General features: G+C 31.7%; 1 protein-coding gene across 2 annotated transcripts in view; it reads left to right on the top strand.

The window, feature by feature from the left end:
- Positions 1–23,810, top strand: part of LOC129234141 (E3 ubiquitin-protein ligase BRE1A-like) — a 78,046-nt gene that overhangs the window by 41,770 nt on the left and 12,466 nt on the right. The window contains exons 13-16 of one of the 2 annotated variants that reach the window (XM_054868035.1): positions 450–534; positions 7,783–7,965; positions 16,853–16,981; positions 22,702–22,874. In XM_054868035.1, the coding sequence (XP_054724010.1) occupies positions 450–534; positions 7,783–7,965; positions 16,853–16,981; positions 22,702–22,874 (570 nt within the window). Of the gene's footprint in view, positions 1–449; positions 535–7,782; positions 7,966–16,828; positions 16,982–22,701; positions 22,875–23,810 lie in introns of both variants that reach the window. The other variant, XM_054868034.1, reaches the window with a different exon arrangement.

Here is a 23,810-nt window from a genome sequence, read left to right as displayed (position 1 = left end):
TTTTTTGTGGAAAATGTCCTATGTGTGATAAGTTGGTCACTTCTACCCCTGTTATAGCTATTGTATTTATTATATGTTTAAATCCTCATAAATTACAATCTTTTTTTTTCTCACACTCAGGAATACCTTTTGCATCCCTGGTTGTAAAATACCAGTCAAAAATCCATGTTTGAATTTAAATTTTTATTTGCTTGTAAATGTACCCATGTAGTCTTATTAACTTTGATAAAAGTATTATTTTCACATTGGCATTGTTTCTTGTTGAAAATTGTTTTTCGTGAAACTGAAATGTATTTGCAAGTATTAAGTTCATTGATATTTGAAGTAAAGGTGTATGAATAAGAATTATTAAATACTTACGGGATTTAGAAAAAAGTTATTTTGCTTTAAATATCTTTGTAAGCTTTCAAATAAATGCTGTTATGTATTTTTTTTTCTCTTATGTTTAGAAAATCACAAGAAGCTCAGAAAGAATTGAAGTTACTTTTAGATATGTATAAAGGTGCTCCCAAAGAACAAAGAGACAAAGCTCAGGTGAAATATATTTAATCTTTTATATCATTAACTACAGTGAAGGCTAAGAGCTAAAAAGAACTTTTCGGAGGAAAAAACATTCTAGGAGAGAGCAAGCAGCAATGAAACTAAATATTTGTATTAAACAAACAGATTTACAATGCTGAATCATAACTCAATTTTAGTTAAATAATTTATTTATTTGATAAACTTCCTACTTAGTGTACTTGGTCATTGTTTCTTAAAAGATGAAGGAGTAGTAAAGCATTTTAATCAGGGTTGATTGTGTTTCGGTATTTTACCGAATTTCCGGTATTTTCGGACGTATTTCCAGTATTTTTATGTCCAAAATACCGGAATTATGTTTTTTTTTTTGTTATGCTTTTATCTCCCTACCTCCGCAATTTTTTTAATTACATAATACTCATCAAATATACCTACCTGCAAGAGCCTTAAGATGGACGCCTATCCCTTAAGATGACAAATGTCAAAATAATTTGCATAATACCAGCTCAAAAGTAACTTTGTAACCCGTTAAAAATTTAATCAAATTTACGCACAATATTTTGACTCGGAACTATTTAATACTATGGCAATGGTGTGCTTAAGTAATAGGGGCCAAAGATTCCCCCCCCCCCCCCGTTCTCGCTTTGAAACTTTCAGGTATTTTTTGATGAACTCACAATCACCCCTGTTTAATGTAATATAGTAAATAAATCCAAATTATATTAGTTTCCACCAGGGTTGGCATTTCTACATTTCATTTGGGGGGTCAAGTTTTTTAAATATGAGTTACCTCAGTTTAGATTAAAATACATATTGGTTGAACGGGATGGGATCATAAAATGGATTAAATATTTATTAAAAAATAAGGCTATTAAAAGAGTTTAGATATTAATTAATATAATTTTATTTGATCATAAATTATTCCACAAAATATTTTGATATTTACAGTTTTTACCTTTCAGAGAGTTTTAAATGTACGATTTTTAAAATCTGGAAATCTTGTTACTTTATTCCATCAATATGCAATATAGTACTTTTTTGCCAGTATAACTAAAGATGAAAGTCTTTTTTGTCCCATTGTGCTTCAAAGATAATTCTCTAACCTCCTAACGCACAAAATTATCTTTCACAACTAGCTGAGCCAATTGGAATTGTTGAAAAACAGTTGGAAGCAACAAAATTTAGTTAGAAAACACATCTCTTAGATTTTTCTCTTTAAAATAACCCAGGTAACTTTGAAAATTGTGCTATTCTTCGTTTTTCATCATTGAATAGTAGAGTTGCTATTTGCAAAACAATTCTTCTTGCTCAGTGCTATGAATTTTACTTATAATTGGAACATTTTATTTATCCTTTTCACTAACCTATCAATATAAAATTAAGCTTAAAGCCAACAATACAGATAATCTTGGTTTAATTTCATTAGAAACTGAATCTGTTATCTTATACAAATTATTAATTCAATTTTATGACTTTATATCATCATGTTGGTTTCTGTCACCTTCTAAACTCATTTGGATTTTTTTTCCGCCTTATTAAAATTGGTGCGAATTAATATTTTTTTAAAGTTTTGCTTTTGGTTAAAATATACATCCAAGCAAAATTTATAAACTGTTTTGACTGTAGATTTAGCTGAAGCTTGGACAGTCCGAAAATTAAAGTTAGCAGATTGAAGATATTTTGATAGAGTACAGAATTTCTTTAAAAACTCTCCACAATACAAACAAAGCGAATAAACATTCAACAAAATCATACATATAAAAGAGCATTGGCTTTTCGGCCATTGAAAGAGTCGCTTTTAAACTGTCCAAAATTAACAATGAGAACTTTTATAAGTTGTAACTCTGGAATAATATCTTGTGTAACACAGAAATGACAAAGTTAAAGAGCAACCAGAAAAGGCATTTGTTGATGCTTGACATTTTTCAAAAATAGCGTGTCTTTTGTAAGAGTTTTCTATGAATGTATATAAAGCATTGGGTTGCTGAAATGTCTTTCTACTAAAAGGAATCACACAAACACACTGAGCACACAAGTAGGAAATATTTAGTCCACACGTGGAGGCTACTTCTTTAGTTGAAAAAAAACTGATTCTCCATCACTTTTTTCTGTTCTAAAAAGGGCTGCAAATGATTCACAATTTTCTAAGTTACATCCAAATAGCGAAAGCCGCTTGTGTATAGAAATGTCTCAAGATTCATTGACTATTATCGAGAATCAGTGGCTGTATCTCTGTATAGTAAATAAAAGTAAGGTTTCTAAAAAATTCTGGAAGGAAGTCTGTGGCGGACCTGCGTCCAGGAGACCCCATAGCACCTACAGCCTTGAAGTTTTGTACAAAATTACTTCAAGCCTCCTCGGATGTGTGCACCTGGTGTTTTATTTTTCAAAATTTGAATTAGCTCTCTTGTAATTAATTTTTTAAGCTCATAAATTGCATAAATTGACTATTATTGCCTATTAAAGGGATGAAAAATTACTTGCACATTACATATCTTTGGAAAGGGTAGAATTTTCCGCTTTCTATGCAATTTATTTCAATTCTCTAACTTAAATATGCTGAAAGTTATTTGTGTTTGTAGCTCAAACTGTTTTAGACTTAGCTAAAATTTAGGCACTACTTTCTTTATTAAATCTATCAGTAAAAAGTGAAGGAATTGTCCCATAGTTTTCTTTTTGACACCACTGAAAAGAGCGACTTTTTTTGCTCTAGCTCTAACTCGACCTATGGTGGAAAAACTAAGATTCTATCTCCAAAGGGAAAAAAAATTAAAAGCCGTTAAAAATAAAGTTTGAATGATCTCACATCCACTAAAATTATTGATGTTTTATTTGACGTTGCTATAGTTATGTATTTTTGATTCGCATGTTTCTTTTTCTTATTCACAAACTTTAAGGGTTTTGATATTTAAACGGAAAATCTTAGGCTCAACTCAATTCAAGCATCGAGCTAAAGAGCAAAATATATTACTAGAGACCCCGAATATGAAAGCGACTTTTCAAAAGTACAAAACTGCAGTTTTCCATTGCTCAGGAGCCCCTTAGCCCTTACGGCTCTGCAAGTTGGTACAAGTTATTTTGAAACCCGGGAAAGGGGTGCTCTTTGTTCCAAAGGGAGCTCATAATGTGTTTTCAATCTGTTTCTTTTTAATTGACGATTCATATCTTTAGGAATCAAATAAGATTGCGAAGCAATCTTCGGGGGTTGGTGAGCATTAGCGAACAGGGGGCAGAGCCCCCTAGTTTTGTAAAAAAAAAAACCTTTTGCCTATGGTCGCTGATTAGCAATTTACATAAATTGAATTTGCCCACTCTTATCATTCTGTGCAAAAATTTGGGGGCGCAACCGCCCCTTCTCGCTTCCCTTATTTGACCCCCCCCCCCCCCCCCCGGTTCCCACATAGCCCGATAGTAATAAATTGTCAAATAATCTCGTAATTTTTTATTTAAAGAATTGCTATTAACTTAGAAAAAAAAAAAACAAAATGCAATCCTCCCTAATAGCTCCTCCCAATAGCAGACAAAACTTCCAATCCCTTCACTGTCCGTTATTCGGAGATACTACGGTATTTCAGTTTTTGAAGTATTTAGCATACCTATTTCAATTTTCTTCAATGCTGCCTAATTTCATGTGAAACTTAAGTTAGTTTATATTTTTCAGCATTATTAAATTTTGTGCAGCCTTTTCACAACAAAATAAGCATTTCAACATACTAAATTTTCAGTTCCAATTTAATTTCCATTACATTACTTGAATTTTATTACAAGGAAATTCCCTGTACAATTTTTTTTAAAAAATGCATTCCCTTGAATTTCATTGTAACTATTTATTTATGTGTATTAAAAATTTATTAAAATTATATAACTCTTAGTATAATTTGGATAAAATTAAAAAAGTTTAAACTAAAAAAAAATTAACATTCAAAATATTTTGAAATTGAAAAACATAACGTTAATACTTAGTTTGATATTTAATGTAATTATAGTCAGCAAGTATTTGAAAGTTGATACTAGAGATGAAAACAGTCGGGAGGGGGGGGAAACTAGAAAAATTTCGGAAAAAAAAAAACTGAAAAAAAAACTTTTTTCCCCCGAAAAGAGTTCATTTCCACTCCAGAAAAATTGAAAAAAAGTTATTTTTTAGCTTTCCAGGAAGTTGAAATTTTCAGCAAAAAGTGATTAGAAATTTCTCATACTTAAATTCAGATGCAATTTTCTCCCCCCCCCCCCTCACCTCCCTTGTATGTTAGAACATTGTCTAACTTTGATAATGCAAGTTGTATGATTATATAATTTGCATATAGATAGAAAAACATTAATTACTTTTTGCAAATAAATAAATAAATAAAATAAACCAATATCCTTAGTGAAGAATTTATTTTTCCTTCTTCATAAAACAAACAAACATAATTTTAATCACAGAACTATGTTTCTGCAGACTGTGTGAACAGATGTACAGGGTGCGGCAAAAAAAAAAAAAAAAAAAAACTGGGCAAGCAATTTTCCATGTAACTTTATTAAAAATAAATTAATGAAACACAAAAAATAATATGAAAAGACCGTTAGCAATCAATAAATTAATTGGTTTCAAACTGGCTGCCTTTTGAAGCTATAAAGAGGTGTAACTGCTTATTGAAATTTTCATTCAAAGGCCGCAAGTCCTTTAATCGATCCTATATTTCCTATAAAGCAATTGATTTAGAGAGTCCAAACTTATGTGTAGTTTAAAGTAGACCTTTGACTCTAAAATAGGCCATGCAGTGTTATAAATGGGATTGAGGTCTAGCGAGTATAATGCTCACTCGAAAGATATCATGTCAAAAACAATGCGCCTTGCACCACTCTTGTCTTTTTGGCCTTATGAACTGGTATGGAGTTGAATTGAAATGTTCAGTCTACATTGCTGTGCTGAATGCTCTTAAGTCCCTAGAGGTACAATAGGTTCTAAAATGTCCTTCTGGTACACTTTTTGATTCATTTTATGGCCCTCATCTACAAAAAGCAGAGATTTTTTGTTACTCATGCTGATTCCATCACAGATAAAGCCTGACTTTGGATTTTGGCGATATTTAGCATTTTCTAAGGTGCTTGGAGTGTTTAGAGACAAAATCGTATTGTTCTGGGGGTTATGGGCTGGTTGAAGGGTAAATCAGTGAACGTTATCTCGTCCAGCGTGTTGCTTGTGACCCGTCTCCAACGTTTCTGGTGTCTTTGGAGTCGTGCAAATGCCTGAACTTTTTGGAACTCGTAAAACTTCTGTTTGAGTTTTTTTTGCCCTTAGTCGCACTTAATTGGTCCCAAAAAATCACTTACAGCTATATTTTTATGACTTTAATTCCGAAAATTTTCCAGGGGATAGTCCTTCAATCCCCTTTCTCCAATGTCATCAAAGATCGCCTAAATTTCGAGTTTTTAGAGCTTCAATTTCTAAAATATCGGCAGAATCGGGAACCTTTTCAAAAATGTCGTTAATGAGGGACTTTAATTACGTTTTTAGAACTTCAATGCTGAAAAATTTCCAGGGGAGAACCCCCTATCCCGAGCCCTTTCTCTAACATCAACTAACATTATGTTTTTAAAGCTTCAATATCGAAAATTTGAGGGATAGCTCCTAACCCCATCCTTTTTAATGATACCAAAGATGGCCAATGGCCAACCATCGAATTTCAAGGCTACAATTTCAGACAATTTCGGGTGGAAAGTTCCAAACCCTGTTCCTTTTTCTTACGTCATAAAAGATGGCTTACGACTGCATTTTCAGAACTTCAATTTCGAAAAATTTCCGGAGAAGAGCCCCCATGTCCTTCTTTCCCTATCTTTCAAAATTATTCAAAGATCGTCTAAAACAGCGTTTTTGGATCTAATACATCCAAAAGTTTTTGGGGAAAAGTTCAGAACCCCATGTCTTCTGCTATGTCATTAAAGGTGGCCTAGAATTGCGTTTTCGGGCTTCAATTCTGAAATTTTTTCCGGGAGAAAGCCCCCAAACCCCCTGGTTTTCAGCATCACTGAAGATATCTAAAATTGTGTTTTTGAAGCTGTAAGATGAAAAAACAACTGTGGGGAAATTCCTGAATCTCTTCCTTTCCCTTCACGAAACCAAAGATAGCAAGCAATTCATGTTTTTGAAAAAATATACCCTTAAATTTAAAAAAATTTCCGGAGGGGAACTCCCTGCCTCCCTTTTTCTTATTAACCACCAAATAGTCTAAATCCTCTTCGAATGGAAAATCAGATCTGGGATTTTGGGCAGTCCCTTTATCTTGTTGTCCAATAGTTAGAGAAAGGTTATTAAACTAATATCTGGATACTGCAACATTTCTTTTGTAAGGAAAAAAGTACAATTGAGGACCTAAATGGCTACTGAAAATAGTATTGTATAATTGTATTAATAGTAGTAATTGTATTACTCAATCGCGCCTCCCAACAGGAGCGTCTGGATTCGCCACTGAGTTTAAGTTTTGGTTCAGCTTTAGAAACCATTATGCAGTTTTGATTTGAGTTTTCTGTTGGAAAGAAAAGGAAAAACCAATTTAGTTTTGATTTGGACTTAGACTGGATTGAAAAAAATCAGAACCTCAATAGCTTTCATTTTCAGACAGTAAAGTTGTATTGTAAGGAAGAGAAATCATACTTATTTTTCTTTCAAACAATATCAATCATGTTTGAAATTCAAAATTGCAATTATTATTTCAAGTTTCAAAGGCAATCTAAAATAGAAAATGTAAGTGCTATGATTAGACACACCTTATCCAATATTATTTGGTTGAACAACGACTTGACTTATTTCTGGTGTTTAACCAAGAAGGCTCTCAGTTATAAAACAAAAAGGTTTTTTTTCTAATTAAACTTACCTTTATGTGTGTTTCTGTCAAACAGAAAAAAAATGTGTGAATTGCATATACTTTTTTCCCAGAAAAAAACCGTTTTTTTTCCACCATTTCAAAATTTTACATCTTTATTCGATACAAAAGAAAATTCTGTTTCTCATGAATGAATAATTTGAACTGAGTTTGCCTCAAACTAAAATCCTTTAGTGATCAATTTGTTATGCTCACCTTGTGTACTTTCACTTCTTCAAAAATATAAAGCTGGACATGTGGAATTCTTTTTTGACAAACCATATATTTGTCGATTTTAACCATGGGAAAAAAATAAGTGCTGACTGTTTATTAGTGTATTGCTGAATGAATGAGCTATCTTACAGTGTAATAACTCATGTTTTATTACATTTATTTAATGATCTTTTTAAAAAATATTTAGTTGATGGCTGCAGAAAAAAAAGCTCGTTCAGAAGTGGAAGAATTACGAAGTCAGATCAAAAGAAACCTGGACAATGAGAGAAAAGAGAGGCGGAAACTAGCAGATGAAGAGGCACTAAAAAAAATAAAGAGCCTGGAAGATCAATTGCAAGCACTTCAAAAGAGTTTAACAACTCAGAAGCAGGTAAGAAATCAATATTTTTCGCTTTAAAGTTCTTTTGTAACCTCTAATTAGTGCGTTTTGAATTAAAAGAATTTTTGATTTGCTGCATATCAGAATACAATAATAATGTAAGATTAATCTTTTTCTTTTACTCATCAAAAATATTAGAGTTTTTGAAGTTTAAAAGAAAATTACTAATAAAAGTATTTGCAAAATTTTGTAAAATACAGTGTGTGCGCACATATGGAAAGTCATGGATTTCAACTATGATCGAGAATGGTCATGGAAAATCATGATTTTCAGCAAAAAAAAAAAAGTTCAAAAGTCATGGAAACTGACATCTGGTCATGGATTTTGGGTCAAAGAACATGCATATTTCGAATTTTACAAATTAGGTGCAAAATTTATGCATCTTAGCGGTTTCTTATGTTATATTACTCCTGAGTCCCGATTCTTCACACATTTCAAAATCTGATTGCATGCGCTACTACAATACTCGCTCATTTTTTTTTAACAATGTTATTCTTCTGTTTGGACATATTTTTGTGTATTATTTATGTTTATGTATTATGCCTATCTTATTATTTGTGTATTATGTATGTTATTATATTATATTTATTAGTATTGTGTGTATATATTTTTGGGTTTAGTATTATTTTTAACCTCATTATGTGTCTAATTGTGTAGTTATGGACTTGTATATTTCTAATTTTACCGCTCTCATTCAATTCAAAATTTTTTAAAGTCATTTGCATCCAAGTTGATTCAAGAAACTCATAAAAATTGGCATTAATTGTCAGCATTGTCTTAAGTTAATGAATATTTTAGGAAATAAAATTGGTCTAAATGATTAATTAAGGACGTTTAGGACATTGATAAAATACAGAAATGAGGGAATTTTCAATCAGGATTTATTTTAAATATTGTACCCTATCCTAAAATTTTGGCAGTAGTATATCTGGTAATGCCTGGTAGGTTAATTATTAAATACTTTAATTTAATATTTTATTTTTTCCTGATTATTTGTTTATTTTTTTTATTGTAAACAAAATTTTAGTGTTTTCTAAATTATTGCTAGTCTCAGATTTTTTTTAAATAAGTTTTAGATTCATTATTTGTTTATAAAATAAAATATTTATTTTAAAAAATGCAAGAGAAAAAAAATCAAGCTTAAATGTTTTGCTGTTTACCAGCAGTTTTACATCAATATTGCTGCATGTTTGAGCTTCTTTTATTTTGAAAAATCATTTTGCAATTAAAACTTTTTTTTTTTATTTTTAGTGATTGAAAAATTATTGTGTATAACATCAGATTTTTCTGAAAAAAATAATAAATTTGCTATGTAAATTCTTTTCTGTATAAAAAATTTTGTATGATTTTATTGGAATCCAGAAATTTTAGATTTACAAATGTATGTCCTTGGCAGCAAAATAATTAAGTTGAAACTCTAATTATTTCATATGTATCACTAGTAATTGTTGCATAAATTGTTTTTTAGTTATAATAGTAGCTGAGCTAGTTACACTTTACTTTAATTTGAATTTTTATAAACGTATGTCCAAAGCGTTGATTATATGGTTGCAATTTAACTTCCACTAAACACATATTTAGATATTATTGTGAAGAATTAATGTTTTTTCTTTAAAAATTGCATCCCTTGAGTCATGGAAAGTTACTAGCAAAAGTCATGGATTTCAAAAATTGATATGTAGCAGATATCAGGAAAATATTTATAAAAGTACAGTGAAACCTCAATAAGTAGTCGACCGGTTAAGTGGTCACTCCGTTTAAGTGGTCGTTTTTCTTTGGTCCCGACAAGGTCTCATTCACAGTAATGTAAAATGACCCTCCTTTACTGGTCACCAAATTTTATTTTACCCTCTTAACTAGTCACTCAAAAGTTGTTTTCTAAAATTCCTTTTCCTTATCGGATCTCAGAAAATAGTGTCGGGCTTAGTTGAAAGGCTGTTTGATATTCATTTTTCCTTGAAATCTTGATCCTCGGTTCTGGTCATTCAAAGCATACTTCTTGCTGTGACTCTGCCAAGTGCCAAGAATATGAATCTAACTCCTTCCAGCAAGACAGACAAAATCTAATACCTGGAGAAAGTTAGTCAGTATTTAACATCCGTTCAGAAGGAACAACAAAGACAAAATTTAAAGCTTGATGTATGTTAGAAGAGATGGTTCTTTTCCGTAAGCAACAACTTCATCAGTCAACATTGAAGGATTGTATTAATGTACCATAACTACATTAAAATAAGTTGTTGTTATTAAGTAATGTATAAGTAAGAGAAAACAAAACAAAGTAACTATCATTAGTATTTTCCCCCCTTTTTAAAATTTCCACTAATTTATAGACATTTATTACATGAGCTATTGTTTTTCTCACAGAATTCTACTGCTATTCATGAATATTTGTAAGGCTTTTTTTTTCTTCCTTAATTTCCACTCCACATAAGTAGTCACTCCGCATAAGTGGTCAAAAATTTTTGATCACCTGAGTGACGACTTAACGAGGTTTTACTGTATTTGTAAAATTTCGCAATTTTTCAAAACCTGAATTAGCTTTTTAGCATTTAATTCCTTTCCTACGTCATAGTTACTTTTTCTCTTTGTTTATTTATAGCATCTTATTTCTATTTTTTTAACTTATTTTTTCCTTACTTATATATATATATATATATATATATATATATATATATATATATATATATATATATATATATATATATATATATATATATATATATATATATATATATATATTTATTTATTTATTTTTTTTTGTTAACTAGTAAAGTATAATTTTCAAACTATTTTGAAAATAAAAGGTACATTTTTACATCTCAGCATCTTTGTGGTTTTAAGGTCAGTAATTATTGGGATTTATCTTGGGAAATTATTGTGCAGTTTTGCACAATAATTTCCCGAGATAAATAACTACTTTTAAGTTTTTTTTTTTTTTTTTTCATTGCTGAGATTGCTAAAGATATGTAAAATGATAAAGTGAGTAAATACAAATTTCTAAGTATAATCTCATACAAACCAATGGCTTTGCAACAGAGTTAAAACAATTTCCTAACTTTTCATCCACATTTTGCTTTGTTTTCCTTCGTTATCACTTTCTGAATTTAAACTCTGCCAAATTTAAATGTTCGGGAAATTTGATACTTTTACCATCTTTAAAGTAAGTTTTTGAAAAATTAATGCAATCTCAGTTTTTGAAGCCGACATCAAATAAAAGTATCTTGAAAAAACTGCGTAACAAAAGATTCATCAAAAATTTCAAACTCACTTGTACAATCAGTTCAGAGAAATAACGAACCTTAACTTGTTTGAAATGTGCCATGTAGAAAGTTAATCTAAATTGTTCACAATCAGGGACAAGTTTCAATGTTTAGCTGAAGCACAACTAAGAAGTTTTAACTCTTTAACCACATACGTTGAAATTTTAACTTTTTTTTTAAATTAAGTAATCAAACACGATTCCAACAACAATCAAAATTTAGTGCTCTAAAAATTGAGGAATGTTGATAAAAAAAGGAGAAAAAAGTATATTTTAGTATTTTTTTAACCAATTTTTAGTGCATCTACAGTTGGCTGTGGTTATTGTGATTATTCAATTTCTGACTTTACTACAATAAGTGGATTTCCATGAATTAGGATTCTTTATATTTAAATTGAATATTTCTAAAGTGAAGGTATAGAACACTTGTCCACACCTATTTAAATGCATTTTTCACACTATGAAATCCCTCTAATAGTTAAATAACGCCCTTTAGTCATCCTTACCCTCATATTATCAAATGTATTCGATTTGATAAAGTATAGAAAATAATTCATTCTATGCATTACATATATCTTGTTATTATTGTGCATTGATTATAATACATGCATTTATTACACCCTTCCACTAACTTATAAAAATAGTGCTGTTTGCTTAGTTATGAAGTAAGCAAAAATGAGTTGGCAGTATCTTCTTTGCCTCTACATTCTTTCCCTGTATGGAAGTAATGCTTACTTTTTGAAAAGCAGTGAAATGCTTTGAAATTGCAATGAAGTAATGCTTTTAAAAGTTCTTTTTTTTTTTTTTTTTTTGGTACATTTGATATTGGACAGTCAAGGGAAGGGGGATATCTATCATGCAGTCACACAGTAGAGTCTTCTACTCAAAGATAAAATTAATCCAAGACTAAAAGACTATGTACTGAAAATTTATTGAATTGAAAAAAAGATCATGCTCATTATGCTTTTGAGTGTGAGCTTTCATTACTTAGAATGAACACTCACTGAGGAGATTAAAGTAGATACTTCAGGAATAGAAATGAGTGAACTTAATCATTGAAAATATATGAAATAATGAAGTAGTAATATATTTTAAAATTTAGACACAAGATGAAAGCTTGTTATGCACGAAAAAGAAGAAACGACACTTTGTGAAAGGTGAACAACATTATAGAAATAGGAAAACATTTAGAATAAAAGACCAAAGAAAAACTTAACAAGAATATTGCAGGAGTGCCCACCCCCTAAGAGCAAGGGTACACCCCCCAATCAAGAGCCCCCTCCCTAAAAGGGAAAAATACCCCCCCCCTGCCATAAAAATTTCAATGGCGCAGTCTGTGCTATGACCCCCTCTAGGAGGGCTCCCCTGAATATTAAAACATCTTTGGAGAGTTTCACTGTATGTTAAGTGGGTGGCCAAATTATTAGGGATGCTGCTCAAATTCTCGTATTTTCTTTGCACTTTTTGAAAGAATAAACCATGAAGCGTAAACTTTTTTTATTCTGTATTGCTCCTGGTATCATTATTTTATTTTTTAGGAATGGCAACACTGCCAGCTTGGGTTTTTTTTTCTTCAAAGAAGTAGGGTTATTGCTGTTTTAGTTGCCATTGAGTAATAACAGTTTTTCCTCTAAGGTTATATTAGTATTTTAGAAACATTTCTATGAACATTTTGGTGTCTGCTATAGTTAATGTGTAAGTAACACTTATTAATAAAGGACTTTTGCTAGTTTGTGGTTGAAGTTAAATGTTAGATTAATGTTATAACGTGATATTGTCAAAACAGGAATTTTTCCCTCCACACATACCCAGAAAATTATTGCAATTGTAACAAGTGTTTTTTAAGTCAGTAGTTGAACGTATAAAAGTTAAAAATGACCGAAACAAGTCACTGGAGACAGATCACTTAGAAAATGTAGCACAAAACGCACCACCAATCTCAGAATCGATGATACGTGCCTCAAAAATCAGCAAAACAATGTAGCCCGTCTCACTACAATGATAAATGAACAGGGTACTGAAGTTCCCACTTGGACATTCCGGAGGTGATTGGTCAGAGACACAAATGGGTCGCCGGCCCATCAATAACCTCACCGAATCTTTGAAGGAAGGCTACTACAGTGCGCAAAAGAACCCAAAAAAGGATTGGAATCATGTAAGTACTATTTGTAAGTAGTGCTACTAACAAATAATGCCATTATTTTGATTAGTTTAATGTTTCATAGGTATGCTTCTCAGCCGTCTCCACTTTTTGCATTTTGGTCAACAAAAATTCATTTATGCGGTGATGCCTGGAGAAGTATTTTCATCAAAAATATTTTGTAGACATGGTTAAACATCCAGGAAACACCTCTTCCTGATTCTGCGACTGGTTCAAGGAATGTTGATGCCTTTTCTGCCACATTTACCAACACGATCTGCTTCTAGTGACTTGTTTTGTTCATTCGTGCAATTACTGACTTGAAATACTTGTTAAATTTACAATAGCTCTCTAGAAACGTGTGGCAGGGAGTAGCAATGCTTTTATTTCCCTACATTTTCTAGGGGAATGTGTCTGAAGCCTTGCCCATTTTTTAAAAAAAAGTTTTGCCAATATCTAGTAATAATATGAAATAAATATTGAAATTTAATTCCAAACTGTAGCAAATTTGCTTTGTTAATACAAGGTTACTTAATTATTGACTATAGCAGACACCAAAACTTTCGGAGAAATATATCCTCTCAAGTTGTTCTTATACATTGGTGACTAAAACAGGAACAACCTCACTTTTTTCTAAAATTACGCAGACTGGTAGTGTTTCAGTTCTAAAAAAGTATAATAATAATACCAGCAGCAATGCAGAAAAAAAAAAGATGTTTTGTGGTTTATTTCTTCAAAACATGTGCCTAAATTAGAAAATTCCAGAATTTGAGTAATGTTCCTAATAATTTGGCCTCCCATAAGAAAAACTTTAATAAAATATATTGGTTGATTTTACATTATCAAAATCAGCTTCAGTAAATAACCTAAACCTAGTAAATTGTGCAAAACAACTTCTAAATGTGTAAAAACTTATTTTATCTTCAAGCATGCTCCTGCTTTTAATTTTTTTTTTTTTCCTTTTAAAAACTGCTTTTTCAAAGCTAAAGAAAAATCTTGACTTGTCTTTTCATGTTCCAAGTTGGGACTTTACATTTTCGTCTGATAATTTATTCTTCCTATTTGTTCTTCATTATGTGTATCAGTGGTTTGGTGCACAATCTAAATGGAAGTAATGGTAAAATTTTCATATTTTACCCTTGAATTCCTTGGAACCCGAAATTTTTTTTTCTCTTAAATTTTCATTAAAAGAACCTTTTAACTTGAAAATACAAACCCTGTAGGGGGAGACTAGGGATACTTGATTCCTAGTGATACATGATCCCATAGCCAAAAATGTACCAAAATCATTAAGTAGAAATTTGAAAACTGACGATTATATTAAAGTTATACTTGTACGTAAAAACTGGCAACATTTTTTTTTTTTTTAGCATTTTGTTTTAGCTTAAGAAATGATCGTCTGAATGTGAAAGGGAAACTTTTTTTTTCAGGAAAGCATTCCGAAGTTTACATTATCCGTTAAGTACAACTTTAAAAAAATTCCAAAGTGTAATGTTAAAGTATAGACAGTCTTTAATAATTGAGACAGATTTTTAATAAATTGCCACTGATTGTTAATAATAGAACAAGTATGTTTGCAAAAAATCACAAATTATGGATACTTAATCCCTTGGTTTAGAGGGATACATGATCCCAGGGATCAAGTATCCATATGACAATATAAATGCAATGAAAACAATATAAATGTTGTTTACTTAGTTGACATTAACTTTAAACATTCAAAACCATGTTAACGTAATAAAATTAATCATAGTTTGGGTGAAAGATTTAAACAATCACTACTGTAAATATGCTAAACAATTGAAATATCAGTTCGCACTTGTAACTCACATAACACCTCAAACATCTAAACATAAACTAATTCTACTGATAAATTATGTTCTGATCAGCCAAATGAGCTTGAACAAGTTGAAATAGATGTCAAATCTTTGTTTGAAAGAAAAAATAAATGATTTTACAATAGTTAGATTTACAACAAAAAAGTGAGTTGTACCAAACATCTAAACATAAACTAACTCTACTGATAAATTATGTTCTGATCAGCCAAATGAGCTTGAACAAGTTGAAATAGATGTCAAATCTTTGTTTGAAAGAAAAAATAACTGATTTTACAATAGTTAGATTTACAACAAAAAAGTGAGTTGTACCAAACATCTAAACAAAAACTAACTCTACTGATAAATTATGTTCTGATCAGCCAAATGAGCTTGAACAAGTTGAAATAGATGTCAAATCTTTGTTTGAAAGAAAAAATAAATGATTTTACAATAGTTAGATTTACAACAAAAAGTGAATTGCCCATTAAGTTGACCCATTAGCGGATAGAATGCAAAGTTGGATTTCTAGAGTTTGAAATAAGTTTTCTGAAGTGAAAAGGTAATATGTTTAATCAATCAATTTTTCCTGAAAAATTGGCAAAATGTGTTAAGCTGCACACATACAGTTGGGTTGAGTGGAACTGAAAGAACTACAACAAACAAATTGTTTGCATTTGACTTTTCAGGTTTTGAAAACATATAAGCTAGGCTTTCTTTTTTATGAGTACACTGATACTTACATTTTTCTTCCCTCTTTTTAAAAATTAATTCAAATGACGAAACCCTTACTTTTATTATTGCAAGACAAGAAGCAAATAAATGATTTTCGTGCTTGTCATCTATTTTTTTTAAATTTGTTGTAATTTCAGCTTCATTATGCTACTTTTAAAAAATTTTTAGTTTTATTTATAAAATATAGTATTGTTCACAACTGTATTGGAAAATAAGTAACTGATCAAAAGCATCATAAGTTCATGAAAGTTGTGTGCATTTTTTTTACCAATGTCTAGTGAAATTTGAAACTGTGTTATTTTGTATTCACATTATTATAATAAACATTATGTAGAAAATTAAAATCCATAAATAAATTGCCGATCTAATGAGAAGTCTATGTATTTTCTCAGTAGGATCAAGTATTTCTCATGAAGGGATCATGTATCCCTAGATGTGGGGATACATGATTCCTTTATAAAATTTTTGAAAAAAAAAATATTTTACCAAAACTATCTGTTTCATTATAACTAAAAGAAATACTGTCAGATAGAGGAAAAAATTATTCTTCACGTACTTATTTTTAAAAAAACGGATAATTTGCAGCAGAGAAAAAGATTGAAAACTAAAGTGGGGATCAAGTATCCCCAGTCTCCCCTAAACAGATGACTAATTCTTTAACAATTGTTGCTGTATTAACTTTCCTGACATGAACCTATTAATACTAAAACTAATCTACTAAATGCCACTCATTGACTGTTTGATGCTTTATGTATTTTGTCCTCCCACCACTTTGGGGAAATTCACACACATGGCCTCAATAGGACATGATGATTGAAAATTTTAATGAATGCTCTCTGTACATTTAACTGCATGGGGTCTGTGGAATTGCTTAACTCACAGTGAATCTTTGTCTCTTTCTTGAAGGATCAGTGTTTTCTCTCTTTGAAGGAAGAAGAGACGCTTCTGAACGAGATGGATATCACTGGGCAGGCATTTGAAGACATGCAGGAACAGAACCTACGCCTCATCCAGCAGTTGCGGGAGAAAGACGATGCCAACTTCAAACTTATGTCGGAAGTGAGTCAAATCAATTGGTTATCCATATGTTGAAATTCATAGAAATATCTTTAAACCGAAATGTATATTTAAATCCTTAAGATTAGTTTGTAGAGCTATAAAATACTGTGAGTGGCAGTTGCACATAATTTAATTAATAGACCCCTTCTTAAATTTATTTAAAAAAAACAAGGTCTGTCCAGAATGAAACAAGCCTACCTTCCTGTATACCAGCGATTCCCAGCCTTTTTTTCTGTTGTGAACCCCTTCCAATATTTTAAAGAAATTCGCGAACCCCTTGTAGTTAGTAACAAGTGCATAAGAAGTAACTAAAACCTCCCCCCTCCTTTTTTTTTTTTTTTTGCAAAGTAATTTTGTAAAAGGTTTTCATCAACACTAATTATTGCACAAATAGTAACAACACTAACAAAAATTGTTTTAATTTGCTCTTGCTACAAGAGTATTTTGCTGCACAAATTATATAGATTCATGGGTGCAACACCTTCCATCTTAGGACAGATTACTGTTTTGGACAAAATCTCCGAGACGGAAAGAAATTCGATGACTTTCCTTCAGTTTTTACTTAAAAAAGAAAAATTGAGTGTTTGAAAAATATGCTTTAATTGCAGGACCGTTCCATAATCTCGAATTTACATTGGCATTCTCTCGAATTTCCACCATGGTCTTGTTTTGTTTGCATGCTTTTGGAGGAGTGGCTTTTAGACTCATGCCATTTGACTTTTTTTAAGTTGCTCTGTTATTTCCAACTGCAGACCGTGGAGTTGCTCGCTATTCTCCCTGATTTTTCGAATTAATCTTCTCTTATTTGAAAATTTAGCCTTTTCTCTTGTATTTTTGATTATCCTTTCGTTTTTTTCTTTATTTGCGGGGGATTTTTTTGGCAAACTTTGTACGCATAAATGAAAATTATGTACGCTCTTAAAATTGAATCTGAATCACCGATTGAGAGTGATTGCTGACAGGATGAAATGTTTACGCCACAGCAAAGGACGTCCACATCCCAGGTAAAACAGAAACTATCAGGGAGTTTGAAGATTTTAGTCAATGGGAGTTTTTGGGGGAGGGGGGGATTTTTGAAAGAATCGGGGGAAATTTTCAAGCTGGTTTGAAACACCAATGGGCAAACTGTTCCTGCATTTTTGACATGTTTGTGGTAAAATATTCTAGAACTTGAGGAAGCACTAAATTCTACTGTCTTTCAATCTAACACTCGCTAGAATGGAAATATGGGGGGGGGGAGAGCGCAAAGGGAAACAAAGAAAATAACGGCAGCACGAGTTTGCGAAGAAACGCTGCTGTTGCAGTAAGTAAGGTAAGTCCGCAAATTAACCCACGATACTGTGGTCTTAAAACGTTTATATCGTGGACAATCTAAGAGGCGGAGGGGGGGGTAATCAAGGGCTCTAGAATAAAATATCGTTAAACTGAATTGAAAGCCTTTTTGAAGCTAGGAGCGGTTCGGGATTTCTCCTCTGCAAACTATTAAAAATTAAGTCAAAAATGATTAGGCTGTTTTAATGATGTAAAAGTGGGGAGGAGGAGGTTTTTAAAAAAAATCGGAAACTGGAGTCTCAAAAACACTAATTTATGCAATCATTGGTGAATTTATGAGATGTGGTCTTGGTGTTCTTATCTGAAAATGTTTCGCAGCTGATGTATTAAAAACTATTTGAGGCTATACTTAAATGGACTGAAGGAAGTTGAGTCTAGACTTAAATGACTTAATGGAGTTCGGGGGGTTGGGGCATGGAAATTTTTTCCATGCTGAAGTAGTGCAGTGCCATTTTGGCTATTTTTGAGTGAGTTAAGAGTTAGGGAATTCGGGGGTCTTTCTCGAAACATTTTCGAAATAGATGTCTTAAAACTTTGGGTTGTCTTTGGCGATGTGGGCAGGGGAGTTCCTTTTTTAATAGAAAAATTAATCTAAAACACAAACTTATGTTGCTTTCAGTAAATACAAGGGGAGGGGGGGGGGGTATTCCGCTGCCCAGCCCGAAATGTTTTGGTTTCTGAAATTTTAAGAGCTTTGTTTTGGGAAATCTTTGGGGGACGAAGGGAGTACGCAGCTTGTTTCAAAAAGTTTCAGAAATTACAGTTTTAAAACTTTTAGATGGTCATAAGTCATGTATATAGGTAAGGGGGGTACTGTTCCTAGAAAAAAAATTTAGAAACTGAAGTCTTAAAAGCTCAAATTTAGGATATTTGTGGTGAACTCAGAAGAAGGGGTGTGGGAGTTCTCTTCCAGAAATTTTTCGAAGCTGAAATTTATTTAAGTGTCTTAAGAGGGATGTGATTCGGGGGCCCTCCCTGGGGTGAGGATTCAGTTCCCCTATTGCTTTTTTTTAATTAATGAATATTGGAAAGTGTACCTCGTTTAAAAAATATATCTACTTCACTGAAGTGGTTTTTTTATTGCTAATTTCACCACCTGCTATCTTATAAAATAATTCTTTTTCAAATGAAGACTGTGTGAGGGAATGGTGCCAGTTCATTATCATTAGTCGCCCATACCCTTCCCCCACCTTTCCTTCTTTTCTGGCTTGTTGGCGCTACCTTGGGTAGACTTTCCGATCATAACTGATTTATGTTGCAAAAGTGAAATTCTTATTTCCCGAGCGATTATTTATTGCTGCAGTAAAAATGTTTACGATTGGCAAAAAACTAATGGCGGGGAGCCCCGAACGCTTATACCCCTAACATTATCCAACATCGTCTAAAATTGCGTTTTTGGAATTTTAATTTCGAAATATTGCCGAAGGAGAGTTTTTGAACTCCATTCTTTCGATAATGCATTCAACAAGCATATAAACGTTATGAAAGATGGAGTACAATTTCGTTTTTAAAACTTCAATTTCGGGGAGAGCACACAGAACCCCCCTTCCTCCCTCTTTCTCTAATATTTTTAAAGTTTGCCCAATATTGTGATTTTGGGACTATCAGTTTGAAAGAAATGATGTAAGCGTCACTGAACCTCTCCTTTCCCTGAACTTTACCAAAATGGCCTACTATTGTGTTTTTTGGACTTCAATTAAAAAACATTCCTGGGGGAGAGCCCCCAGACCCCCCTGTTATTGGCAACTGTTAGGTTTCTGGAATTACGATATTAAAACGCTTAAATATTACCATTTAAACTAAGTTCATGTTGTTAGAAAAGTTAAAATCTTAAAATACAAATCAAACCAAGATTCCAAAACTGGCATAGTTAAAATCTACAACATATATACATATTTTTTTTCCTTAAGCATGCATGCTTGGAGGAGTGAGGGCTGAAAATATTTTCCGTCTTGGAGACATCACCAAACTTGCACCCATGTATAGATTCTTTTTTCGGATGTAACGCAAATTACATTGGATTATTTTATTCCATGACATTTTATGCTGTGATAAATTTCGCCTTGGAAATTTTTCTTAAGAAAATATTTCTTTTATTGATACTCTTGTTTATTGATACACTGATGTTTTTGGTTACTAAACATCCCATCTCTATTGCATCAATAATGCTTGAAGTAGTTAAACTAATGCGAAAATTATGGTAGCAATCAGCGGCACGATCACATTTCTATGCATTTCTGGCACAACACAACATAGGCGGGATAGGGCATTGCCACACTCAAATTGTTAGAAAAATAATTTTCAAAAGTTGATAAAAAATGTTTTAAAAGTTTGCTTATGTTACTATGTGATTTTTTTAAAAATGTTTTAGTTAAGTTTTGATTGAATATTATCTGATAAAAAGCAATAAGGAGAAACTAATGTGAGCGTCTCAAAAATCCGCCATTAGAGCATTATTTTCGCGAACCCCTTGTGTATCCGGTTGGGAAACAATGCCGTATACCAATATCTACCTTATAGTACCTGATCAATATTCTCAAATTGCAAATTTTTTCATCATAGTATTTGAAGCTGATTTCTAAGAATGAAATATGCCTCACTCATCTAAAAATTATGTGTGTAAAAAAAAATAAATAAACAAATAAAATAGCAGCACCTTTTAAACAAAACAGCTAATAATTTTTCTATTAAAAAAGAAAAATCTTTAACCACTTTCAAAAAGAAAAAAAAAAGAATTAAAATTAATAACCTCATTACTCATTGAAATAAGTACATCGTATCAAAAAAAAATTGTTTGCTTTTCTCCACTTGCCGAATTTTTTTTTTTTTTTAATGAATTAATGTACTTTCAAAAATAAATAAAAACAATAAAATGTACATATTATAATTTTCATTGTCAAACAAAAAAATCGTCTGTGCATATTTTTATGTAGAAACATAAAGAACTCCGAATTTATCCACCAAATACTGAATACATAAATTAAAACTGTTGAGTGAAAATAAAAACAAATCATATTAGGAATAATTATTTCTCAGTAAAAACCATGGCTGTGGAATCGGAGTCATCTCAGTTTAGGTCAAGAGTCGGATTTGGAAGCCGAATTGTTTTTAATTCAAAGACTCGTTGTTGGAGTTGGTCATTTTCCCTTAAAGTCCGCAACTCTGTCAATGTTTGTGGAGTCAGAGTTGGATTTATTTTTAGATAAAGGAGTCTGAGTTGAATTTCCAAGAGTCAGTCTCATTTTATCCTCCGTGTATAAATTTTTGCCAAACCTACAAAGTTAGAGCCGAAGTCAGGGAGTTGGAATTATAGTCCGACTGTTTTTCGGGTAGAGGAGTCGGAATCAGGTATCCCAAAACTCTCAGAGTCAGAGTTAGGAGTTGTTCCTCAAGAGCTATTTCCAACAAAAGTTGATTTAAATCTATCTTTAAGTTTTTAATTTATATTGACTTCCAGTTTTCCCGTAGGCGTTAATGTTAATGGATATGAACTGATCAAAATTGAACGGAAAAGTGTTCAAATCAAAAAGATATTTTCTATACAATGTTCTTCATCAAAAACTTTTTCCTACAAAGTTTGTTTGAAGCAAATTCGCCTCTAAGTTCGGGATTGCTTTGAATTTCCACATAGGTGCTAATGTTAAGTTTTTTTTTTAACTATTAAAAATTGAACGAAAAATTGTTCACATCAAAAAGTGAAATTTCAGATTAAGGTGTTCTCGCTCGCCAAGATCTTTCGAATAAAAATTTTTTTTAACTAAAAACTATTCACTCATAAGTTATTGGGGGGGGGGGGACAGGTTACCAGACATTTTTCCCCATCTCAGCACCCTACTTTCCAATTTTTAATTTTTTGATATTTATTTATTTATTTTTATTTTTTATTTTTTTTGTGATATTTTTAAGATGCATTAGGCCTTCTTTCATGCTTTCTTTCTTTTTTCTCTAAATTTTTACTAGGAAAGTAGGCTAAAAAAGCATAATTCAAGAAATTGAAAAACAAATTAATTTCTTAAATGATGATTAATTAACATAGAAAAAAGTTATGTAGTGTCAACGTACAATTTAAATTTTTCTGTCAAAGTCTTGAAATTTCTAAAATGTAAATTATTCACTGGAATGAGAGCTTTAAATAAGTCCTGAAGAATGTCTTTCAGGTACTTTTGATTGTGTGCAATAACTTGGAGTGAAAAACAGCTTTTGCTGTCTTTCATGAAGAGGGCGACTTCGGTAAAAAATCTGATGACAATGTACTTCTCAATGAGGCAAAATGGTGCTGTAAATGAGGTTATTAAATTTATGGCAGCAGATCTGTCTTTTTTCTTCCACCTAATTAGTGATTAAATGATAAAATGGATGGTTTTTCCCCCATTTCATCTGTTTCTCAGCGTATCAAGTCAAACCAGATACATAAACTGCTGAGAGAAGAAAAGACTGTATTATCAGATCAGGTGACGACCCTCAAGAATCAAGTGGATGCTCAAAACCAGGTGGTCAGGAAGCTGGAAGAGAAGGAACGTCTTCTGCAAACTAATGTAGCTACTGTGGAAAAAGAACTAAGGTAAGCTATCCTGGTTAAGCACTTCTGGAACAGTATTTTTGCTCTTTAGAAGTAAAATTCTTTATTGCCAATTGTGTTCCTTTCATTTATTTTTTTCTTTTCAAAATAAAATTTTTTGATGACTTTCAAACGACTAGCTCTAGCATTTTGTGTCTTTTATTTAAATATGGTGGAAACTTTCTCCTTGATAATTCTTGGTCGATTGTGTGTGGGGGGAACAATATAAGAGTTTTTATTCTTTTTTGCTATGATGTTTATGCAAATTATTGGAATTTTCTCCTCCAGTTTTACATTTGCAAATATTTCATTACATTATCTATGGCAACTCCATGAAAATGACAATTTATATTTACAACTGGGACGTTAAGCAACAACACCCCTAAAAAAGAAAATAAAAATTATTCTTGTGAAGACTTGGAAAGGAACTTTCAATAACTCAAACTACCAATTACTCTTAGGTTTTAGCTGGTCCCTTTGGACTTTGAGTTACCTAGAGTTGACTGAATGGACTTTTAGGATGTAGGAAAAATACACACCACAGCTTGGAGTAATCAAATATTACTACTTCTTGATGACTAAAAATTTGGCATCTAATGAAACTTAGAAATACTTTTTCCCCATTAAAAATTTAGTTCCACCCCTTGAATAGTATGTTTACTCCATTAAAATATCTTAGAAAGAAGTTTAAATCTTTTTGTTTCTTGAATATTGACAACCTGGAATCTTTTCCTTTGTCCTGGTTATTTTGAACTATCACAGACTGTGTATACAGTGAAACACCGTTTATACCTTTTTATCATTTATACGTTTTGTTTCTCGGTCCCTGCAGAGTCTGATACATATTAATGATAAAAAATTTCTTTTATAAATTTTCCTGAAATCACAATTTCATTTGCACTTTTTTTTTCTAAGTCAAAAGGAGAGAGAATGCACATT

The sequence above is a fragment of the Uloborus diversus genome, chromosome 1, assembly GCF_026930045.1.
Source record: "Uloborus diversus isolate 005 chromosome 1, Udiv.v.3.1, whole genome shotgun sequence".
NCBI lineage: Eukaryota > Metazoa > Arthropoda > Arachnida > Araneae > Uloboridae > Uloborus > Uloborus diversus.
This window is presented reverse-complemented; position numbering and strand designations above follow the sequence as displayed.